Genomic DNA, 20087 nt, shown 5'->3' with positions numbered 1-20087 from the left:
GAAAGTAAGCTTAAAGCACCGGCACGTAATAGTGGTCTAAGCCTCTAAGAAATAGACGTGTACTCTAAATAAATTTTAAAATTATTTAAAAATTATTTGATACTAATAGATAAACACAGTTATTAAGTGTTAACCTTTATATATAATTTTAGTAAGATGCTTATGAGATTGCTCTATGAAATTGGCATACAACTCGAAGCTTTATAAAAGGGAATTTAAAATCTGTCATTAATTTTTACAATTTACGTATGTATAGTGCTTTTTTCAAATAGTTTTTTACACAAATCATTTGAGCCAATACAAATAAATGACCACACTATATAGCTGTAAGCAGCTGGCACAACTGAAATTCGTTGCTCTTTCATTAACAGTTGTCCTTATTGTTATTAAGAATTAACTCTTCATCACATAAAAAGTAAATTCGGCTTGCCATGCTGGTGTTGTAGAAAAATAAAAGCTGTTTGTACATGCGCGATTTAAAATCAATTGAACTAGTGCATGATGATACTGAAGCAAAATGTTTCACACTTTATCCCTCCGTCCAAGAAATAGGTTCCGTGGCTAAATTTGTTTGTGATCTGATGATACGACCAGATAAGACCGTCGGAATAACGTTTCAGACGTCGGACTTTTCATGTGCCGAACCTAATGTTAATGAGCTTTTAAAGTCTTTGTTTAAGTTTATAACCCATGCATTCGATTTGGCGCGGACATGAAAATTTGTTCGAGGTCTGAAATAGGCCTAAAACGAAGTCAGAATTAATAAAATGAACTCATCCTAAAATGAATTAATCGCTCTCCGAATTAGTTCTTGCCTCGATTTTTGGAGGTATGCTTTCTATATCCAGTGTATCAACCGATCAGCGATTTGAACATCATCCATTTTCTTCTCACCTTTCACATCTTCACGCCCGTTTTGCATCAATCGCCACAGAACCCACAACTAGGAACCGACGGACACCTTTATGAGCATGCATGCACGCAGCATTTTTCAAATTTGACCAACTCTTTGACCGGTAAGGTGCTTGCCTCATCATTGCCACTAACTGCATGTATAATATGCCTATATAGGTCCCTCCTCAAGTCATTGCAATTAAAGCTTATTATTCATTCCTATGCGTGTCCCTATCCCACCCCCACTGGAATGCTTAAGCTGCTGTCTCTTTCAATGTTTACCTTTCTCGCCGCCATTCTTTTCCTCCTTACCTAATTCTAGTTCAAAGTCTGTTTTTTTATTCCTATCTTCAAACGAGTACTTTCGTTCTACTTTTCCCTGAGATGTTCCATCTTTAATTTCCCCCATCGGATACCGGTAGAGATCTGGGGTGGCGTGTGCCGATGTCGTAGTGCGATTGAAAGTCGTGTTCTTTTCCGAAGATACCACATATGGATACGTACGGCGAGCACCCGCCGAGGATGAGGATAACTCACGACGGGTTTGCCATATCGCTAGCTTTTGTTGTAGCTCGTTTCGCACCTAACACGGTAAGGCAGAGTTGTTTAAGCTGTACCATGCACTGTGCAGCAATTATACGTGGTACTAAACAGCCCGGTACTTATAGCTATTTGCCGAAGGCGAGGTGAATATTGATGAATAAGGTCCGAGACAAAGTGATATAAATGCTTACCTCGTTATTAACCAAACAGTAAAGAATAAATATTAAAGCGCCCTACAGGAGAGAGAAATATTAGGTATATGGTGTATGATAAATCTTTGTCTGTTGGTCAGCTAACTAACATTGCGTGGAACAGGAGACCCTAAAACTTGTCAATTTCTTTTGTCCTGGGTTGATCATAGCTTTATTCGCGTTGTTCACGCGGTGGCCACGTTTGCAATTTCCTGTACCCAAAAGAATGGTAATTATTAAATTTATTGAATTGCCAGTTTATATAAATTATGTCCGGAGCTAGGGAATTGTGGGTAAGGTTTCAAATATCGCTTCGGTCATATTATCGTTTGTAATTGCATGTCTATTACTTTGCGAGTGCTCAGCATGAAGTCTCTCGCTGTGTATTAAAAAATCCATATTGTCGTCGACTGTTTTAAAATGAGGATTTTTTAAGTCCAGGACATATTTCTACTGCAACCACATGGCAACTTTCAATCTGTCGAAGCTTCAGTTGGTGGGTATTCATCCTGGTCCTTCTCAATACGGCACTATATATAAGCCTCTACAGAGTTTTAATTGTTCGTCTGTACGCCCAACACGTGTATTTGTCATAGAAAAATGTCAAAGTACAAATTTTTCAAACTTATCACATAATGTGAGCACTTGCATGCGGCAGGCCAGCGGACTATAGCATTTTGCAATGGCGCGCTCACGTTGTCCGCTGTACACCTGCACGATTACATCGCTGCATGGCTGCAAACTAAATTGTCAAAGTAAACTTGTTGACACGTTCACACGAGCAAATAAAACTTGTCAAAGAAAAACTTGGTCATAGAAATTTTGTTGTACATACACACATGCAATTGCCAATTAAAACTTGTCATATAAAAACTTGTCATATATATAGAAAACTTGGCAATAAAGCTCAATAATATTCCTCGGAATGCCAATAATAACATTTTTCAAACAAAATGAAAACTCTTTGAGAACAATTTCAATACATATGGTGATTGCATGCTTGTCACTACCACTTTCATTTTACCTCTCTGACACAAATGAACTTTGCCCTCGAACTTTGAATATTGGCGCGATTATTTTTTGGCATAGACGTTCGTGATCCTATAGCTTGCACTTTTTATTTCTCCAAGTTTCCCACATTAAATATGCAAAGCGCAACCCGCTCGACTTGAAAGTTTCAAGATCACCGTTGACCGTTTCCAGTCATGAAACACACTTTTAATTATAATCCGTTGTCGAAATCAAATTATATATCTTTTAAAACGAGACATCTTACTTTGTCGAGGGGCCATTCTGCCTTAGCCCTTATGTTACTAGTTATTTTAGTTACTTAAATATAAACCCCAGTGAACACAAACAAGACTTTATCCTTCAATCTTCATTCCGGAACTATAGATGGGATAAAATTTCCAAGGTTTAATTTCTCCACCTTATCTTAATGTCTTAAAAACTTGATTGAAAGGTATTTTAATTGTACATATATCATAATTATTATAACAAACCATTTAGTTAAACTGGTATTGCTTTTTCCCTTGCGACAACAGGCCAACTTTACTCAGTCATATCGCAATTATTTACCAATTTATTCTTTACAATAGCCGTGTTCTGTGTTTGAACAATCTACGTTAATAACATACCTTTATGGTTACCTTTGGCGCCAGTTAAACTAACAGTAATTTGGAGTAAACTGATGATTAACAATACAGAGACAATATCACATTTATCCACAGACATGTTTGACCAATTAAGAAATTTGATTTCCCTGGCTCTTCAGTACCCTTTAGTCCTTTGCAAACACTACTCGTCATTCAATTCACTCGATCCGGTCTCAACAATCAAATACGAATGTTAATAATACATCTGCCATTGCAACTGGCGTCTTACCCTCTCAACAAAGAAAAATAAGACTGATTTCTCTTTCATCCGGTAACCAATAACAAGGATTATTTAGAATGCAAATTACCATACTTTAAATCCATGTCTTTTAATCACGAATCCCAATGGATTATTTTTAAAACCGCAACCGGCTTATTCACTGATTAGTAAATTCAGGTAGGAAAATTTCTGCAAAACCTGAAAGTGAATTCTCACATGCATAGAAAAAGTCGCGCAGCAAACGGCATATTTTAATTCTTTTAAATTTAACAGCAAAAATAAATTAGTTCAACTTGACTGCTCACAGTTCAAAACAGAACCAATGCACATGCAAGTATTTCGCAACTGAACTTTAAATCTGTAACTATAAAGTGGAAATCCAGTCTCAATGGTCATGTAAGTTTACGAGATGTTTATATTCAAATCATAAATTGCAATGTGCAAGTTGATGCAGGTTGCAGAACGCGCTTGCGCTGAATCGACAAAAGTCCTGGCTTGTTTGTCCTGACAGTTTTTGAAAGATGTTGACAAATTTCGAACGACTTGATTTTTATCAATGCGGGAGAAGGAGAAGAGAGGGAAAATAACGTCAATGGTGATATGTATTATGAATTGTGGAACTATTTACAAAGCGACAAATGAGGCCTATCGAAAAGACACGAATTATAGTTAAGACTTAAGAGCTTTTAATCCCACTGTTAGCGCCAGCTGTGTCCTTTTGCAATAGGAAATATAGGACACCTTCATATTTTCATGCGAATCACGACGAACTTCACAGGCTGAGCTAAGCGGTTACACCCGGTTGATTTTGGTCATGCCAGCATTTTTGGTAAAATCCAATAGACTCACATGCAACTTGTTCTCGTTTAACAGAGCATTTAGAGTTTTCAAAAAATTCTCATGTAAGTTCATGCAAACTTTGTTTACCAATTAACTTGCAGCAACTCGTTTGAGCAGGGCCTTAACATAATGAAAAGCGTCTTATGACACTGTTTGTCTTTTCACAATATAAGCAGTCTCTTATGACATTGTCATTAAATTTCAGCAGTATGTCCTGACAATGGGATCACGCAAACAGATCCCTTTAATCTTTAAGCAAGCACTTAAATCTTCAAATTATTTTTCCGAAAGATTTGGCCTATATGATCACACTATACGGAACATTAAATTCTGTTGATTTATGCGAAAAACAGTAGGGAGCCTAGGCCTGTGGCGAGTCACGCGAAAGCAAGGCTGCAGTCATGGGCAGTGGGGCCGTTGTTCAAAAGACGTTTAGCTTAAACGGTGGATTAGTTCGAGAAAGAAAAATAATCAGTTCCTGAACAACTGACAGGAAATATTTCGACTTATATAGTTTAATTTTCGGTGGAAGTGCGTATTTGATGTATAAGATAAAGGTTCAACCATTCACAAGATGTATGAGAGCATTTTTAATCTTTGGTTTATCCACCGTCTAACTGAAGCTAAACTAAAACGCCTTTTAAACAACTTGCCCTTGGTCAGAATCTCTCCTGCCAATATCTTTAATTATATTTTTTGTATTTTTGTTTTTATGGCTAGCTAGAACATTTTCCTAGACCATTCTTTTGCACAATCATGTAGGAACTGCTTATTATTACATTTTGAATTGCATACGGCCCAAAGGAAAAGCGATGCAAGCCTCGTTTACGTATTTGAGGCCGGTGTCACGATCTCAGTCCTCCCCCGTTCTGAGTACTCCCCTTGTAACAAGTGCGCATGTGCAGTCTAGGGGGATAACTGAGCACGTAGCACGGCGGTCTCAGTTCTCCCCAATCTCAACAACCCCCCAAACAAGTACGATTTTACTATAGTGGACCAGGAACTGCGTAACCGAGTTTAATTTCTGAACTGCATTGTATTTATAACAATGGAGAGGACAATGTATTTCTAATCGTTTGCGTTTACTTATATATAGGCTGAATATTATATGATATGTATATGTTATTTGCTGCAAATATATCAAGAATTGCTGGTAATTTGCTTCAAAGGTCAAAAGTAAAAATTCGAACTCCGTCAATCAATGCAGAATACTGCTTAGAATAATTGTGCCATGTTTCATTCCGATCAAACAAGTAATGCTAAAGCCTTAGGGTATTTTTAAAGAGCGTCGCCCCCTAACAACAACAACAACAACAACAACAACAACAACAACAACAACAACAACAACAACAACAACAACAAAACAACAACAACAACAACAACAACAACAACAACAACAACAACAACAACAAGATTAGCAGCGGTTAGGGACCAGTTCCTGGTCCAAAACCTGGATGAATATTAAAGCAAAGAAAACTGTTTGGGTAACAGGTAGCCTTGTTAAAATGGCACGCAGATATTTCTTGTAATTGTGGTTAATTTTCTGTAGTATAAGATGAAATGAGCACAAATTTTCCTAATTCTAACAGTTTTTTGTGACTTGTGACTCCGCAGGAGGCCGAGCATGTTTGTTGATGATTAATCATTCAATTTTCAACCCGTCTTTCTCATTCATCCCCTTGATTAGCCTCAATCATTCATCCCCTTTATACAACATCAGTCAGTCTCACTCATCCCCTTATACAATATCAGACAGTCTCACTCATCCCCTTTGACCAATATCAGTCGATCTCACTCATCCCCTTCATACAACATCAGTCGAACTCACTCATTCCCTTCATACAACATCAGTAAGTCTCATCCATCCCCTTTGACCAATATCAGTCGATCTCACTCATCCTCTTCATACAACATCAGTCAGTCTCATCCATCCCCTTTGACCAATATCAGTCGATCTCACTCATCCCCTTCATACAACATCAGTCAGTCTAACTCATCCCCTTCATACAACATCAGTCGATCTCACGCATCCCCTTCATACAACATCAGTCGAACTCACGCATCCCCTTCATACAACATCAGTCGATCTCACGCATCCCCTTCATACAACATCAGTCGAACTCGGATAATGAAAGCCGAATAATGAAAGCCGTTTTGTGGTATAACTTTGATTAAATCTTAGTATTCCTATATCGGAGATACTCTTTAATAATTTTTCGTTCCAAAGCTGAAATTTTATCGCTTTTCAGGCATTTCTAGACTGGTATTTTATCGCTTTTCCAGAATTTCTAGAAAATCACTAGACCGGTGGATAGTGCTATCCGGTTTTCATACAACTGGCCCCTGGTCGTTGGTTGTACTGCAACAAGAGATTTACGCCCCGGTTACAATACGCGTGATATTTGCTACGGCGCGGATAAAACTGGCATTCGTATCATTTTTATCCGTGCTTGGACTACCTATTTTGGTAGTCCAAGTACTTGTAAAAGTGGCACGGCCGGAACATTTATCCGTGCCGTACCAAATATCGCGTGTAGTGTAAACGGGGCTTAAAGTGCAGTATGAGGAGTATTGCAAAGACGTAATCGTAATATATTCTAAACGATTTTCCGTTATTCTTTCAACATTTGAAAGCTGATAATAGAATGATTTAGCTGATACAAAATTCCTCCTTCAATTGTTGTCGACACAGTTATCAAAAGTTAATTCTTCATCGCACCGTGCCGGGGTCATGTTGTTGACAAAAATAAAAATATAAAGTATAGAATAAATAAAATAGAAATAAAAGTTTGCCCCCAATATGTCATGTATACGTAGATTTCTTACGTATACGACGTATACGACGAGTCTTACGTATGCGCAAGTATGCTTTGAACTTGTTTATGATTGAGACGAAAATATTCACCAGATTATTCTCCCCACCACAAAAAATAGGGGTAGTGTCGCAGCTCCTCGGAAGAATGATTTTCATTGGCTGAACTTTACAATACATTTCTGTTTCAACCAATAACATAGCTTCGTTTTTTTGAAATCATAGAAAAGCATTATCCAATGACATGTCCTAGAAATAGGCCCTGCAGCTAAATTTGTTTTGGTATGGAAACAACCGACCTGACGATGACGGCGATTCAGCGATTTGGACATATATTTTCTACTCACGTTTGAACAAATACGCCAATAATCCGAAATTTTAGAACCTGTCTTTACAATTGAAATGGAGCGCTACCCGGTTAACTTTGCGACAATCGCTCCTGAATTCACAACTACGTACGGACCGATAAACATCTTTCCAGACATGCATGCACGTAGCATGTGTGGATCCAGCGCTTAGTGCACTAATTTGCATTACAAGTGGTTATTTTTACCACGGTTTTCTTGTGTCACGCAAATTAGTGCGCTATAGTGCTGGTTGCACCTCAGGCTGTCAGGCACATAGCATGCTCTGCCTTTCCCCAGTTCTTTGACCGGTAAGGTTTCTGTTTCATTATTGTCACTTATCGGTTATTTCGTAATATTCCTACATCTCCGTATACTCTTGCCATTAAATTTAAAAACTACTATTCGTTCCCATGCAAGATTCCTTTCCCACCACCACTGGAATGCTTTCAACCTTCCTCGCCGCCATTCTTTTCCTGCTTACCTAATACCAATTCCTTCTCTGATGTCGTACTACCATCTTCAAACGAGTACCTGCGTTCTACTTTCCCCTGTGATTTTTCGTCTTTAATTTCCACCATCGGACACCGGTAAAAGTCTGGGGTGGCCTGTACGGCAATCGTAGCACGATTTAAAGTCGTGTTCGAAGAGACCGAATATGGATACGTACGGCGACTGCCTCCCGATGATGAAGAGAACTCACGACGAGTCTGCCATATCGTTAGCTTTCGTCGAAGCTCGCTTCGCACCTATATAATGAATTTGTGGAATGCGAGGGTTGTATAGCATTATAACTATCTATTATACGTACCATGAATAATCCCGTATTAATAGTTACAAATTCGTCGAAGACGTTGTGAATGTCGCTGAACAGACGATTCTTATATAGACAAAGTGATATACTTCTTACCTCGCTGTTAACCAAGCAGTAAAGAATAAATATTAAAGCGCCCTACATGAGAGAGAAATATAACGTTATAATGAATCAGTAAAATTCTTCGCCTAGTTGATCAGTTATGAAATGTTATTTTAATCTTTTAACGAATTTAGCAAATGCGAAATTATGAGAGGCAATTTATAACGATTCATAGTTAATTTTAATTTGTAATTTTAGACGTTTTCAAGGAAAATTTTTAGCAGAAATTGCCTCTTGAAATGTTAAATGAAACGAAATAAAAGAAGACATAGCAAAACTATATCACTAGCAGTGCTTAATTATATTTTTGTATGCGCATGCACGTTCATACCTGTATGGAATTGGTGATAGCGAATATATACTGAAATACAATAGAAGATTCATTGAATGCCATGACACCAAAAACCCAGGTTATCCCTAAAATAGGAACGACTGCGCCAAATGTCTTCGTTGCCGACCTAAATTTTGTAAATAAGATCAAATTTACCTCGCAGAAATCTTTTAATATCCCAATCACGTACAACTTAAATGCGCTATATAACCTATACAAATATTTTCATTTCCTTAATTTATCTTCATGCAAACTTCGTTAAAATCAGTTTAAAAGCTACTTATGCATGTAATGACAATAATTGATAGTCAATATATAAATAAATCTTGTCTGGCATATAGGTATACACCTGTTTTAAGTGGATTGTTCGTTGAACTGTACGGAAAAAAAATTTGACATGTACACGACGAGTTGGAATTTTATTAATCGCCATAATTTTTATTACTTCTTGTAAAATAGTAATAATCTACCTTTTTACCAGAAGTAGTAAAAATTTATGCGTGCTCATTGCGTTACTGATAATGTAAACAAACGTTCTGATTGGTCTAAAACGAAATATCCCCTAGTTCATGTACGCGTACTATCAAGACTTTAATCGGATATATATTTTTCTAGTACGGTGTTACATTCGGTTAATACAATTAGTATGAATCATATAGGCTCACGACCAAGTTATTATAAGTTGAAATAATTCTTTGCACATGCAGGAGAAAATTATTATCAATTAAATATCTTACTTCAAGCCACTATATTCTTTGTCGCCAACAAACATTGCCCATGTTGTTCTCATGACAACCATCAGAATAATAAAATTTACCTGGAAAAATGAAAAAAAAACTAACATAACAGCACCAAATTGGCTAAACGAGAAAAAAAGAGGAGCGATCGATGAATAGCCAATGAAGAAAATAGAAAAAGATTAACCCTCATGCAGAAGGAAAAAAAGAAAAATTTGATGAAACAAAATAATCAGGGTAATCAGATGGACGCGCGATGAAATGAGCTGGGCTAAAAACAGGAATGAAGGAAAAATAAACAAGATTTTTACCAAAATAATCAACAATCCAGGACCCACAAATGCCCATATTGCTCCGGATTCAACCGATAACCAGCAACTACAGTAAATGAATACATTAGTTTTATTAGCATCACATGTGGTATAAGAATTAACTATACCTAAAATAGACAAAAGCACTTCTCGACGTTTCGACCTGAGGAAAGACTTGAGGGCACTAACTCTCCTGTCGAAGGCCCCAGGTCGAGAAGTGGTATTTTAAGCGGTTGTTATATCACATTTGGTGCTAAGATTTTTTAGTAGTCTACATATTTTAGTTGTGTTCCTGAATTCGATTAAACACTGCATTATAGGAATAATTTTGTCATACTGATCTTTTTCAGTTTTTTATTTGAAGACGCTAGCTGCCACGCTGCTCCCCGGCTATATTAGTTTTATTAGTTTTATTATATATACATAATAACTTGCTCATTATTTAGCAATTAAGAAACTTAAATGCTTACTGGTATTTTGACACGACATCATCTCTTAAAACAACCCAGGTGATAATTGCGATAATCGCTGGACATCCTATAAGACACATTTTAATAAATTAAATCATATATAAACATATAGATTTCATTTCACCGTTCATTAAATCCCTACCCGCAATACACACATACGACAACTTTCACACCTTCGCCTGGACAAAAACTGAACTACTGGGACGAGCACGAACAAAACACGCACGTCAATTCAAAGAAGCTTGGTTTAGTACAGACGACAATACTATTAACAGACATATCGACATTCCTGCAGTCTATCTGCAACTTAAGACAAAACGTAAGGACTCTATCAATAATCGCATTAATATAACTAATAATAACTTAAATCCACCCGCATCTGATACACAACAATCTAATCACCACAGCGACCATCCCTGACAACGAAATGCAGTCAACCATGACAACGCATCCCTCAACTACCACTGATATCAGATCAACTTCAAAACAACCAATCAGACACTCTCAACGTATACAGAGTCTTAAAGAACAGCGCGAAACTTAAATATATAAAGCTAGAATAGATAGATAGATACTCGAAGTCTATATGTATAGGTTATCACATGAGGGGCGAGGTGATATCAGTTTTATCGCTTGAGGGACGATATCATAAATGTCACGAGTGAGCGCAGCGAACGAGAGACATTTATGATATCGTCCTGAAAGCGATAAAACTGATATCACCTCGTCCCGATTGTGATAACCTGTTTATCACATACTTCTTTTTGATCTATAAAGCAATCGACATTGACTGAAACAAACCTCGAACTGCTCGAGTCAGCCATCTTTGTTTTGACAGCGGCAAATGCAGCGGGACAAAAAGCGATATCAGTGACAAAAAGCGATATCAGTGACAAAAAGCGATATCAGTGACGATATCGTTTTTATGTCACCCTGTTATCGCCCTGATAAAGGCACAAGTATGTGATAAATATATATATATATATATATATATATATATATATATATATATATATATATATATATATATATATATATTTATATATAATGTATAAAAATACTTACCCCATCCCACAAGGTAAGCCATCCGCCGTCTCATAGCATCATTACCACGAAAAACCTTTATAACCATGAAATAAATATAAACACCTTCATCCAACATCCAGAAAAACACAGCAAGATAAAAGAAAAAGGCCAACATCGCCAGAGCTAAACATGAATCCTGGAAATGCAAAAGAAAATGAAACAATTTTAATACATATGTCACACAGTCGTGAAAGTACAACAACGAAGAAGTATTCTTACCCCAACAGGTTTGACAACCACGGTAACCAAAAATATCACGTCAGCAATTCCAAGTGCCAGTACCAAATTTGTGTGGATTACTGCTCTGTCTGTTTTGATGTTTCTAAAATTTGTAAGCAGTTTACATGCAGCCTCTAAAAAACTTCATTTAACAATGTTTCCAATTACTTAAAATGTCAACCAGAGGTTGTATAAAACTCTTAACTACAGTTAAATCGTAGTTAACTGGAAAATACATTATTCTGATTGGCCAATTCTGCCACTGACTATAGATAAATTAAGTACCTTTTTATACAACCGGCCCCAGTTTAGGAAATGATCCTCTAAAATTTATTATACCTTTGTGTGTACTTACGATAAAGTGACATAAATGACGAAAGTCAGAAAACATCCCAAAATAGATAGACTCAACCCAACATAAGTTATGATAACCAGACGGAACGAGTCCTCATCTGACACATCCTTTATAGAGAAACAAAGATCTGTTGTATTTTATACAGTGAGAATTTTATACGTATATATCTTGTCGGGGACATGTGCATGCAATGTATTTGTGGTTACGTTGTATATTTCTTTCTAGCAATTAAACTGGGAACAGCTTTTCTCCTAAATAAGATTCTTGAAATTGAGGTGAACATGATAGAGTTTAGCACCACAAAATGCAAGAGACCTCTCAAAACACCAGAGACTCAATGCAAAAAAAGAACTTCTTGGCATGGAAAATAAAAGGATGTGATACCTGATTATCCGAGACTTTGAATAAGACAGCAAAGTTAGTGAAATGATAGCATTGACATTGAATATGACTGCGATTTTCAAATGTTTTTTCACATTGTTTCGTCGACCATCTACCATGTTCGCCTAAATGCCTGGAGATGTTTCACCATGAATGAATGTAAGAATATTGATATATAGTTATTATCTATATATATAGTAACTGTAAAACATTGTTTCTGTAGTAAGTATAAATCTATTTTTATTGCAAAAAAATAGTTCGCTTCCTAAATATTCTGTCGAATTTAGTGACAGCTTATTCTATTTCTCGGCAATTGGACAGTTATTGCATGTGAACTTACGTGGCGTTTTCTATCCAAAATGAACATTCGGAAGCAATCGTTTCACCAATCTTTCAAAATATAAATGTGAAATAAAATTATATAGTAAAACTGCATTAAATAAAAATGATTGGAAATTGTTGTCGATCAATAAATTCAAGCCCGGGAGGGTTCCATGGGTAATAACTATGTCACGCGTATGTCAACTTATTTTTCTAAACTGTTAATTGATTTAAAGTATAATTTCCATTCAAAATAATGACTCACAATATTTTTCTTAAATGTCATTTCAACAGGGTCGGCGAGTGTTTTGCGTGGGGGAGGCGAAACAACTGCATTAATAACTTTAGTTCCCATCTTGAAATTCCCCGTTTTGTTTCTCATTTCACGATACGCCTTGAAGATAATGCCAACAAAATACGCCTTGCCTATGAATAAGGAAAAAATCATGTCATTTCCTCTCATATGAAGTTCGGTAAAGTTGCCTGCTGCTGTTGCTTTGGTCAGTTTGGTGAAGTTGCATGTGTTTCTTGCGCCAATATATACCACGTTAGACAAAATTAACGGACCAGGTGGCTTTGGCAGATTGACATGATTTTGACATGGAAAAACATGCATGCATAAAGGAATACATGCAGTCGAGCAATTTCCCAAGTGCAATCCTGCACGGAAAACCATTTAGTATTTTCTTTATAAAATAACTACAATGAAACGACGGTCAAATTTCCCGCGCAAACCGGCATTGTAAACTTTCCGTGCTGGATTGTCTCATACTGCACGCCTACGAACCGATCAAATTGCGTGTTTCTAGGGTCGCTCTGCATTAATTCATGCTTTATGCATGGTAATGGTAATTTTTTATAACTGTGAACCAAAACAATAAAGCAGGCGCATCGGGTGTTAGGTATACTATGGTTACATGCATATTAGATATACTATCAGCTATATATAGCTATATTCATCGCATTATGGCTCATAAGGTCTTACCATCACTGTTTCTTTTTCATTTAGCAAAGGCTTTAGGTTCTAGCAACCGTTTTTCATTACCTGAATCAGAAACGAAAACAGAGCTTGGGATATTGATCTTTTCATCTCCGGTTGTTCTACTTTCATCGGAAGGAAATGAAAATCCTGGCGTTGTCGTTGCATTTACTACAGCCACACCGAACACTAAAAATAATTACGAAACTATTAAATTTTTTTATAAAATATTTTTAAATTAAATATTAAGATCCAAAAACTCGCCTACACTATGATATTGCATGTTTCCTCTGGGCCGAATGCCATCGCGAATATGAACGTAAATTTAATAGACTGATATAAATAAGTGCTTTTCTGTTATCATGCAAACGTTATAGATTGATGCTAACATCCTATACTGTCTCTAGTGACTAGTACAATATTTGTCCATGTTTATTGTCCATTGTAATGAACACTATATATAGTATCACTTGTAGTGTTTCTACACACCTTATGCAAGCATATATACAGCTAAATATATAGAAACTATTTTCTTACCAAGATCGTCTGTCACTTCCTGAAAAATCACAGAACTCTCATTTTCGGGCAGAGCAAGTTGTTGAGAAATAGAATTTCCAAGATCTTCCAACACTTCAACTGCTTGCATTCCTGGGTCCTATAAAAGTGCATTGTGGGAATCATTCAGTTCGGGTACATCAAGTTTGCTACAAAAATTTTATTAATATTACATACCTAATTTCATTTATATGTGGCAACAAAATATATTTGAGCATGGAATGCTATAATTGTGATCTTTAAGGCATCCTATTTCTTTTATTTTTCCACAAATGTTCAATTATTTTTACCTCGTTTTGATCTTCAGCTGTTAGGTTTGTGTTTATCAAATTCGCAGCAGCATCCAACACTCGCTGTGTGAAAAAAGAATAATTAATTTTTACGGGAGTTCTCTACATCACATTGGTACACATTTGCACAAAGCTATTTACGGTATATATAGGCGAAGAGCCTAAGAACATCGGCGATTCAGCGTGACATATGAGACTATTCGACCAGTATAAAACATCAATAAAATACCTGAAATACGTATATTATAATACCCGAGGGTCCTGTGGGTAGACATTCAATCACTACTATACATGAATCGCTTGCTGAGCGAGTAAATTAAGTAACGCAGGTCTTGTCAAAAACGTCGAGTTTTGGCCTGACGTTTTCGTTTTAGGCGGATAACTGGCTTGGAAGCCGGCGAAAAAAAAACGTGATCGTCGTCTGTCGTATAAGCATGTGCTGCGTATACCATTTACTCATTGTTTCTCAATTCATTCAGAAAGTCGCCCACGCGTAGCTATATCCACTTAAATCAGTTGTGTTTTAGTATCCAGCTTCCGTTTTCAGTTAGCGAAAACGCTGGGTACATTTAGACGCGACCTTTGTTTATATACAGGGTGTCCCAAAAAAAAGTCCCCGCTATTGAAATGAAGCTTTTGTTGGAATTTGAATGCATGATCAACGCAGTAGTGTGTAAATAGCATAGTTATTAGGTTGAGGCATTCAAATAAAGCGTCTTGCTTTCAATTGGGTTTATCATAATATTAAGGCAATCAGATTCTAACAAAGGCTTGATTTCAATAGAGGGGACTTTTTTTTGGGACACCCTGTAGACAAAGTAAAACTATCTGTATACGGGGGTGGCGGAGTAATAACTGTATAGAGTATCATTTTTTTACCTCAATTGTCTTTTTGTCATTGATATTTACATTGGACGCGTTAAAGTTGTTGACGAACTTGATATCTATATGCATAGAAAAGAATCTCGGACTGTCTCTATATATACTATACAGTAATATAGTTAGAATCTCGGACAAAATCTCTTGAGTTTGAATCTATAAAACATTACGTTTGGTTTAAACTCCCCAACGATCGTGTGTCTGACTCTTGTAAAAATTAACATTGTGATGACTACTCTGAGTGACCAACTAAGCAAACTGAAATTGAAATTAGCTTGACCACGGCATAGATAAAAGATGGACAGGTGTCCATCTCAGTGGTGAAAAGTGTCCCACGGCAGCCATCTTGCTATATAGCAAGTGTTTATTGCGTGATATTATATACGTCATTGTTTTTATGCTCTCGTCCATGTGACTTATTTCACTACTTTTTTGGCATTTGCGGAGAAAAAATTTAATTTAACAATTAATTTATATATTTATACGGCTTAAAAGCCAACAAATTACTACAAAATGGTAGAAATAGTGAAAAATTCGCTGGCGACCATGTTTCCAGCAAGTGTCGTGGTGTGTGCATGACGTGTACATTTGGGGGAAATTTGAGGACACAAAAATAATCTCTAATTGCACTTGGGGGTTCGGTTTCCACTTCAGTCAAGCTAATTTTTGGCGACTCGCGGCGTAGCACCATATCACAATAGTACAAAAAAATATTCTCAGGTATATAAACTTAGTATTGAAGTGTAGTCCTACCTTCTTTCAGTTTTTTCTTTTCTTCCTCATCAGAAGGCAATATAATAGTGGAAAGTGGGCTAGATGATGTAGTCGGCGTAGCTTGTATCAAAAAGCTAGACGAAGTGCTTTGAATTGGGGAATCTACCATTGAAAGAGTAGAAGTAAGCACTATTCCGGTGTTGGATGAGATCAAACTTTGCGAGAATTTTTGTTTTGCCCTGGTAGAACTTGGCGTAGCTTCTATCAAAAAGCTAGACGACATGCTTTGAATGGGGCTATTTTCCTTTGGAGTAGTAGAAGTAAATACTATTCCAGTGTTGGACGCGACCAAACTTTGCGAGAATTTTTGTTTCGCCACGGTGGAGCTAAAATAGGAAAAATTGAATTTGAACAAGTTTCCTAAATATTAAAGTGGTTAAAGACTGCATGCTTTCCATTTACGCGTTTTTCATACAGCACGCGCGTATACACGAGCCTAAATCTTTACTGACAAATGTCCTACTTAAAAAAACCGGCTGAAGTGAGTAAATTGCAAGAACTAATTAGTTTTTCTGCATATTTTAGTATGTGCATTAATTTGTGTTAAATAAAAAAAAATTTAAATAGATATTTTGCTACTATATTCCATACACGCGAGATCGAGTCATATCTGATATAGCCAGCGGGAGACCGAGTCTGTATTTGCTGCAAGGATGTAGAAATATGCATGAGCTCATTTTTTAGCAGGTCTGGCCAGCGGTCCGCCCGCTGCTACAGTTGATCACTCAGGATTGCAGGAAAGCCTAGGATTCCGCCCGGTGCTGATTTGTAAAAAAATAAGTAAGAAATACGTTTAGAATTCTGTTCAAATTCGCTGAATGCATGCATGTAATTCAGAAAACGACATAGTTTTTGTTCGAATTTTAATAGGGTGCAAAGTGTATTCTATTGCTGCTATATCTTTGACCAACCTTCACTCCATCAGTACTATGAATACGTTTTACCTACCTTATTTGCCTTGAAATCGCCAACGATTTCCCAGTTACGAATTGTTTACTTATATCTGATGATCCACTACGCAACTGACCAAATACAGACGTAGTAAGAATACTTTTTGATACATCCAAATGCATAGCGGAGGAACGAGCAGGCATTCCAGACAAAGAACTTGGTTCATAGAAACTGTTTTTTGGAACTATTTTTAGCTCTTCTTTGTGACCAGGATGATTTAAGAGAAAAGAAAAACGGCAGATTCTACTTTCAACAAGACGTTCTTTGACAGATATGTAGACGGTAAAATTCGAAGGCAATTTTTTCTCGCAGTAGAACCTTCTAAGACTTCTAGAACTGACTTGCCCACATGCACATAGTGATCCATTTGTGTATCGAACTTCAAAAAATGCTTGTTTGGAGCAGTAGATATTAAAATATCGCAATACTTCATTCTTCGAGTTTATCGTATCTTTTTTCGCGTTGTTAAATCTTTTGTGTTTTACACAGACATCGTCATTGTTGTTTTCTGTTTTTAAAAAGAAAGAAAACAATTAAGTTCACTTATTTGGGCCTGTTAAATTTTTGGCTTCGCGCAAAATAGTAAGTATTCAGGTGGTATACTATAACCTGGACGATTACTGACACTTATGCAACATCCACGAACACCGTGCGATACTGCATGCGCATGCTACGTTTAATTACTTTACGTTTAATTTACTTTATCATGCTATCAATCAATTAAGTTTCTCGTTCGGAAAAGGAATAATAATACTACCTTATATAGTCAATGTATATACATTCATAATGACGTTGTCTTGTGAAACGTGGCTCTCTTAATTAACAATTTTAATAGAATGAAAGAAACGCGTATTTATGAGGCGTATTTTCTTACAGTCCATGATCATTGCTTGTCGTTCCACGACATTGGAAAGAAGCTGATGTTATATAAGCCCCGTTTACACTACACTCGATTTATTGGCACGGCACGGCACGGCTGAGATGGGTACCCGTGCCCATTTCATCTGTGCTCGGCCTTTGTTTTGGTAGCCTGAACACTAATAAAATTGGGCACGGGTACCAATTTTAGCCGTGCCGTGCCGATAAATTCAGTGTAGTGTAAACGGAGCTATAGTTTTAATATTCAGATGATCTGAGTATAAAAATCAACCAATTAATTAAAAAGTTCCAGTTCCGCAGCAAAACTTAATTATCATTTCCTCAATTTGATAAGACTTCGGCAATGGAAGTAATTCTGTTGTTTTTATGCGGAAACACTCGAATGTAAATTAGAATTTTAATTTTTCGCCCTTTATATACCATTAGTTGAAAGAACGAGGAGACATGACTCCAGATGCATGATAACTCAATTTTAGTGAGGCGCCTCATATGACGTCATGATATCACAGATAAGCTGAAATGCATTTCAATATATATCCCTGTGAACATTAACTTCGCCTAGAATTATAAATATTGCCCCATTCCTATTCAATATTCCATTTAGAATCACATCAAAATTAAATGATATCCGGCCAAATTCAATATCGCATTTTCTCCACCTGGTATAGTTCGTGCTCTATATCCTGTATTTTCGTTAAAACGGTTAAATCATAATATTCATTGACGTAAATGAGACGCCTTTCTTTTTCGAGAAGCTGTTCTGCCCACGCTCAATTTATATCCAAATAATACAAACAGACTTTATTATATGTATGCTTAGACATCCTGTCGAAAACACGCAATATTGTTCCAGAACAATCGAATCGTTAAATAAAAAATTATCATTACCATTTATCGCTTAATTTCTCAACCTTACCTAAAATTCAATAACTGACGCTATGAAAAGCAGTTTGATGTACCTAAATGCAGGCCTAGGTGACCATCTCAACTGACACAGCGTCATTTCGACATGCAAATGGTATATATTGCTGGCATCAGTGGCATGAGGGTTGATATTCTTTTATACTTTGAATATATGCATTAATTAAAGAACTTTCTTATGTAGTACTAAGCTATACGTAGTTAACTTGGTAAGATGAGGTGAGGTTTATTTCTTCTTATGGCTATATACATTAATACATTACAGTCTGAATCCTAATACTGCTTGAAAAAATATGGGCGATTATACAGCTTATCAGAAGCATTGTTAAATCACATAAATGAACTGAAATTTCATGTAATATGGTCATGCATTCATATGCGACTGGGATCATAATTATATAGCTAGTGCTCAATAAAAACGTTCATATTACAATAATTCACCAATAAACCTGTTTTCGTTTGTCGTTGCTCTTTTCGATTTTGAAAACTCTTTACATTTAATTTATTACATACCTTTACGCGAAACTCTAGCACTGGTGAAATCGACAGTGATGTGGAGTGAAGCGACGATAAACAAGGCAGCGACAACAACACATTTATCCAGACACATGCTTAGATAATTGAGAAATTAATTGGATTCTTCAGGTTCTTCTTTCCTTCAGTCCTCTATATGTATACCTAAATAAAAACTACTCGCCAGTGAATTCGCTTTAGGTCTCATACGAATGAATGTTGATAACAAATGCATTGCAACTACTTCCCCTCTCGTGGCAGGAAAATCTTAATCCGTCATTCATCCGGTTTTGAATACCAAGACATTATTTTGAATGCAAATTACCGTGCAGCACATATTTCAAACAACATGATTGCAAGACCTAAAATCTTGGGATTTTTAGCGGCTTATTCAGTTAGAAATCCCAGTACGCGAAACTCTTCCTGAAACCTTAAAGCGGATTTTCAACTTGTAGAGAGAGCTTAAACTGCAGAAGTGATCGAATCACTGCACATTGCGTGCAAGTCGAGCAAGGGCAGGCAAACGCTGTCCTTTAACACGAAAATAAAATCTGTCTCCTGCGCCCTCAAATCGTCTCAGCGTTCCTGCAAGTCGTGCGTCAACTCGCATCAAAGTTGAACTGTCTCAATTGCTGATAGAAGTCGGCGAGAGTTTTTGCTCGTTTGTTACGAGAGTTGCACGACATTTGTTAAAAATTAGTGACAAGTTATATTATATAA

The 20087-nt window shown here is 36.6% G+C and overlaps 1 protein-coding gene across 2 annotated transcripts; it reads right to left on the bottom strand.

Annotated features, from left to right (window-relative positions):
* Window positions 1-327: 327 nt before the first annotated feature.
* Window positions 328-19821, bottom strand: LOC114520845 (adhesion G-protein coupled receptor D1-like). Of its 2 annotated transcripts, none has more exons than XM_028541189.1 (19): window positions 19368-19821; window positions 17052-17562; window positions 16083-16429; window positions 15330-15394; window positions 14451-14513; window positions 14143-14260; window positions 13672-13794; window positions 12892-13052; window positions 12646-12695; window positions 12309-12438; window positions 11925-12031; window positions 11570-11672; window positions 11330-11486; window positions 10265-10331; window positions 9795-9861; window positions 9484-9563; window positions 8747-8873; window positions 1629-1670; window positions 328-1477 (listed from the first exon to the last, which is right to left on the bottom strand). In XM_028541189.1, the coding sequence occupies exons 1-19, from the start codon at window positions 19462-19464 to the stop codon at window positions 1166-1168; spliced, it is 2727 nt and encodes a 908-aa protein (XP_028396990.1). In that variant the 5' UTR covers window positions 19465-19821; the 3' UTR covers window positions 328-1165. The 2 variants fall into 2 exon arrangements, with proteins under 2 accessions (XP_028396990.1, XP_028396991.1); XM_028541190.1 differs by lacking the exons at window positions 328-1477; window positions 1629-1670 and adding exons at window positions 6888-8248; window positions 8410-8451.
* Between the last annotated feature and the right edge of the window lie 266 nt (window positions 19822-20087).

The sequence above is a fragment of the Dendronephthya gigantea genome, unplaced genomic scaffold, assembly GCF_004324835.1.
Source record: "Dendronephthya gigantea isolate DGI-Jeju-01 unplaced genomic scaffold, DenGig_1.0 000018F, whole genome shotgun sequence".
NCBI classification, from domain to species: Eukaryota; Metazoa; Cnidaria; class Anthozoa; order Malacalcyonacea; family Nephtheidae; genus Dendronephthya; species Dendronephthya gigantea.
This window is presented reverse-complemented; position numbering and strand designations above follow the sequence as displayed.

Excerpts from the sequence above, each read along its gene's own strand:
- LOC114520845 (XM_028541189.1), bottom strand. The coding sequence starts at position 19,464 with ATGTGTCTGGATAAATGTGTTGTTGTCGCTGCCTTGTTTATCGTCGCT. Across the intron at positions 15,395-16,082 it reads AAAGAAAAAACTGAAAGAAG|ATATCAAGTTCGTCAACAAC; the intron begins GTAGGACTACAC and ends CTATGCATATAG. Across the intron at positions 12,439-12,645 it reads TTTTGGATAGAAAACGCCAC|GCATTTAGGCGAACATGGTA; the intron begins GTAAGTTCACAT and ends AAACATCTCCAG.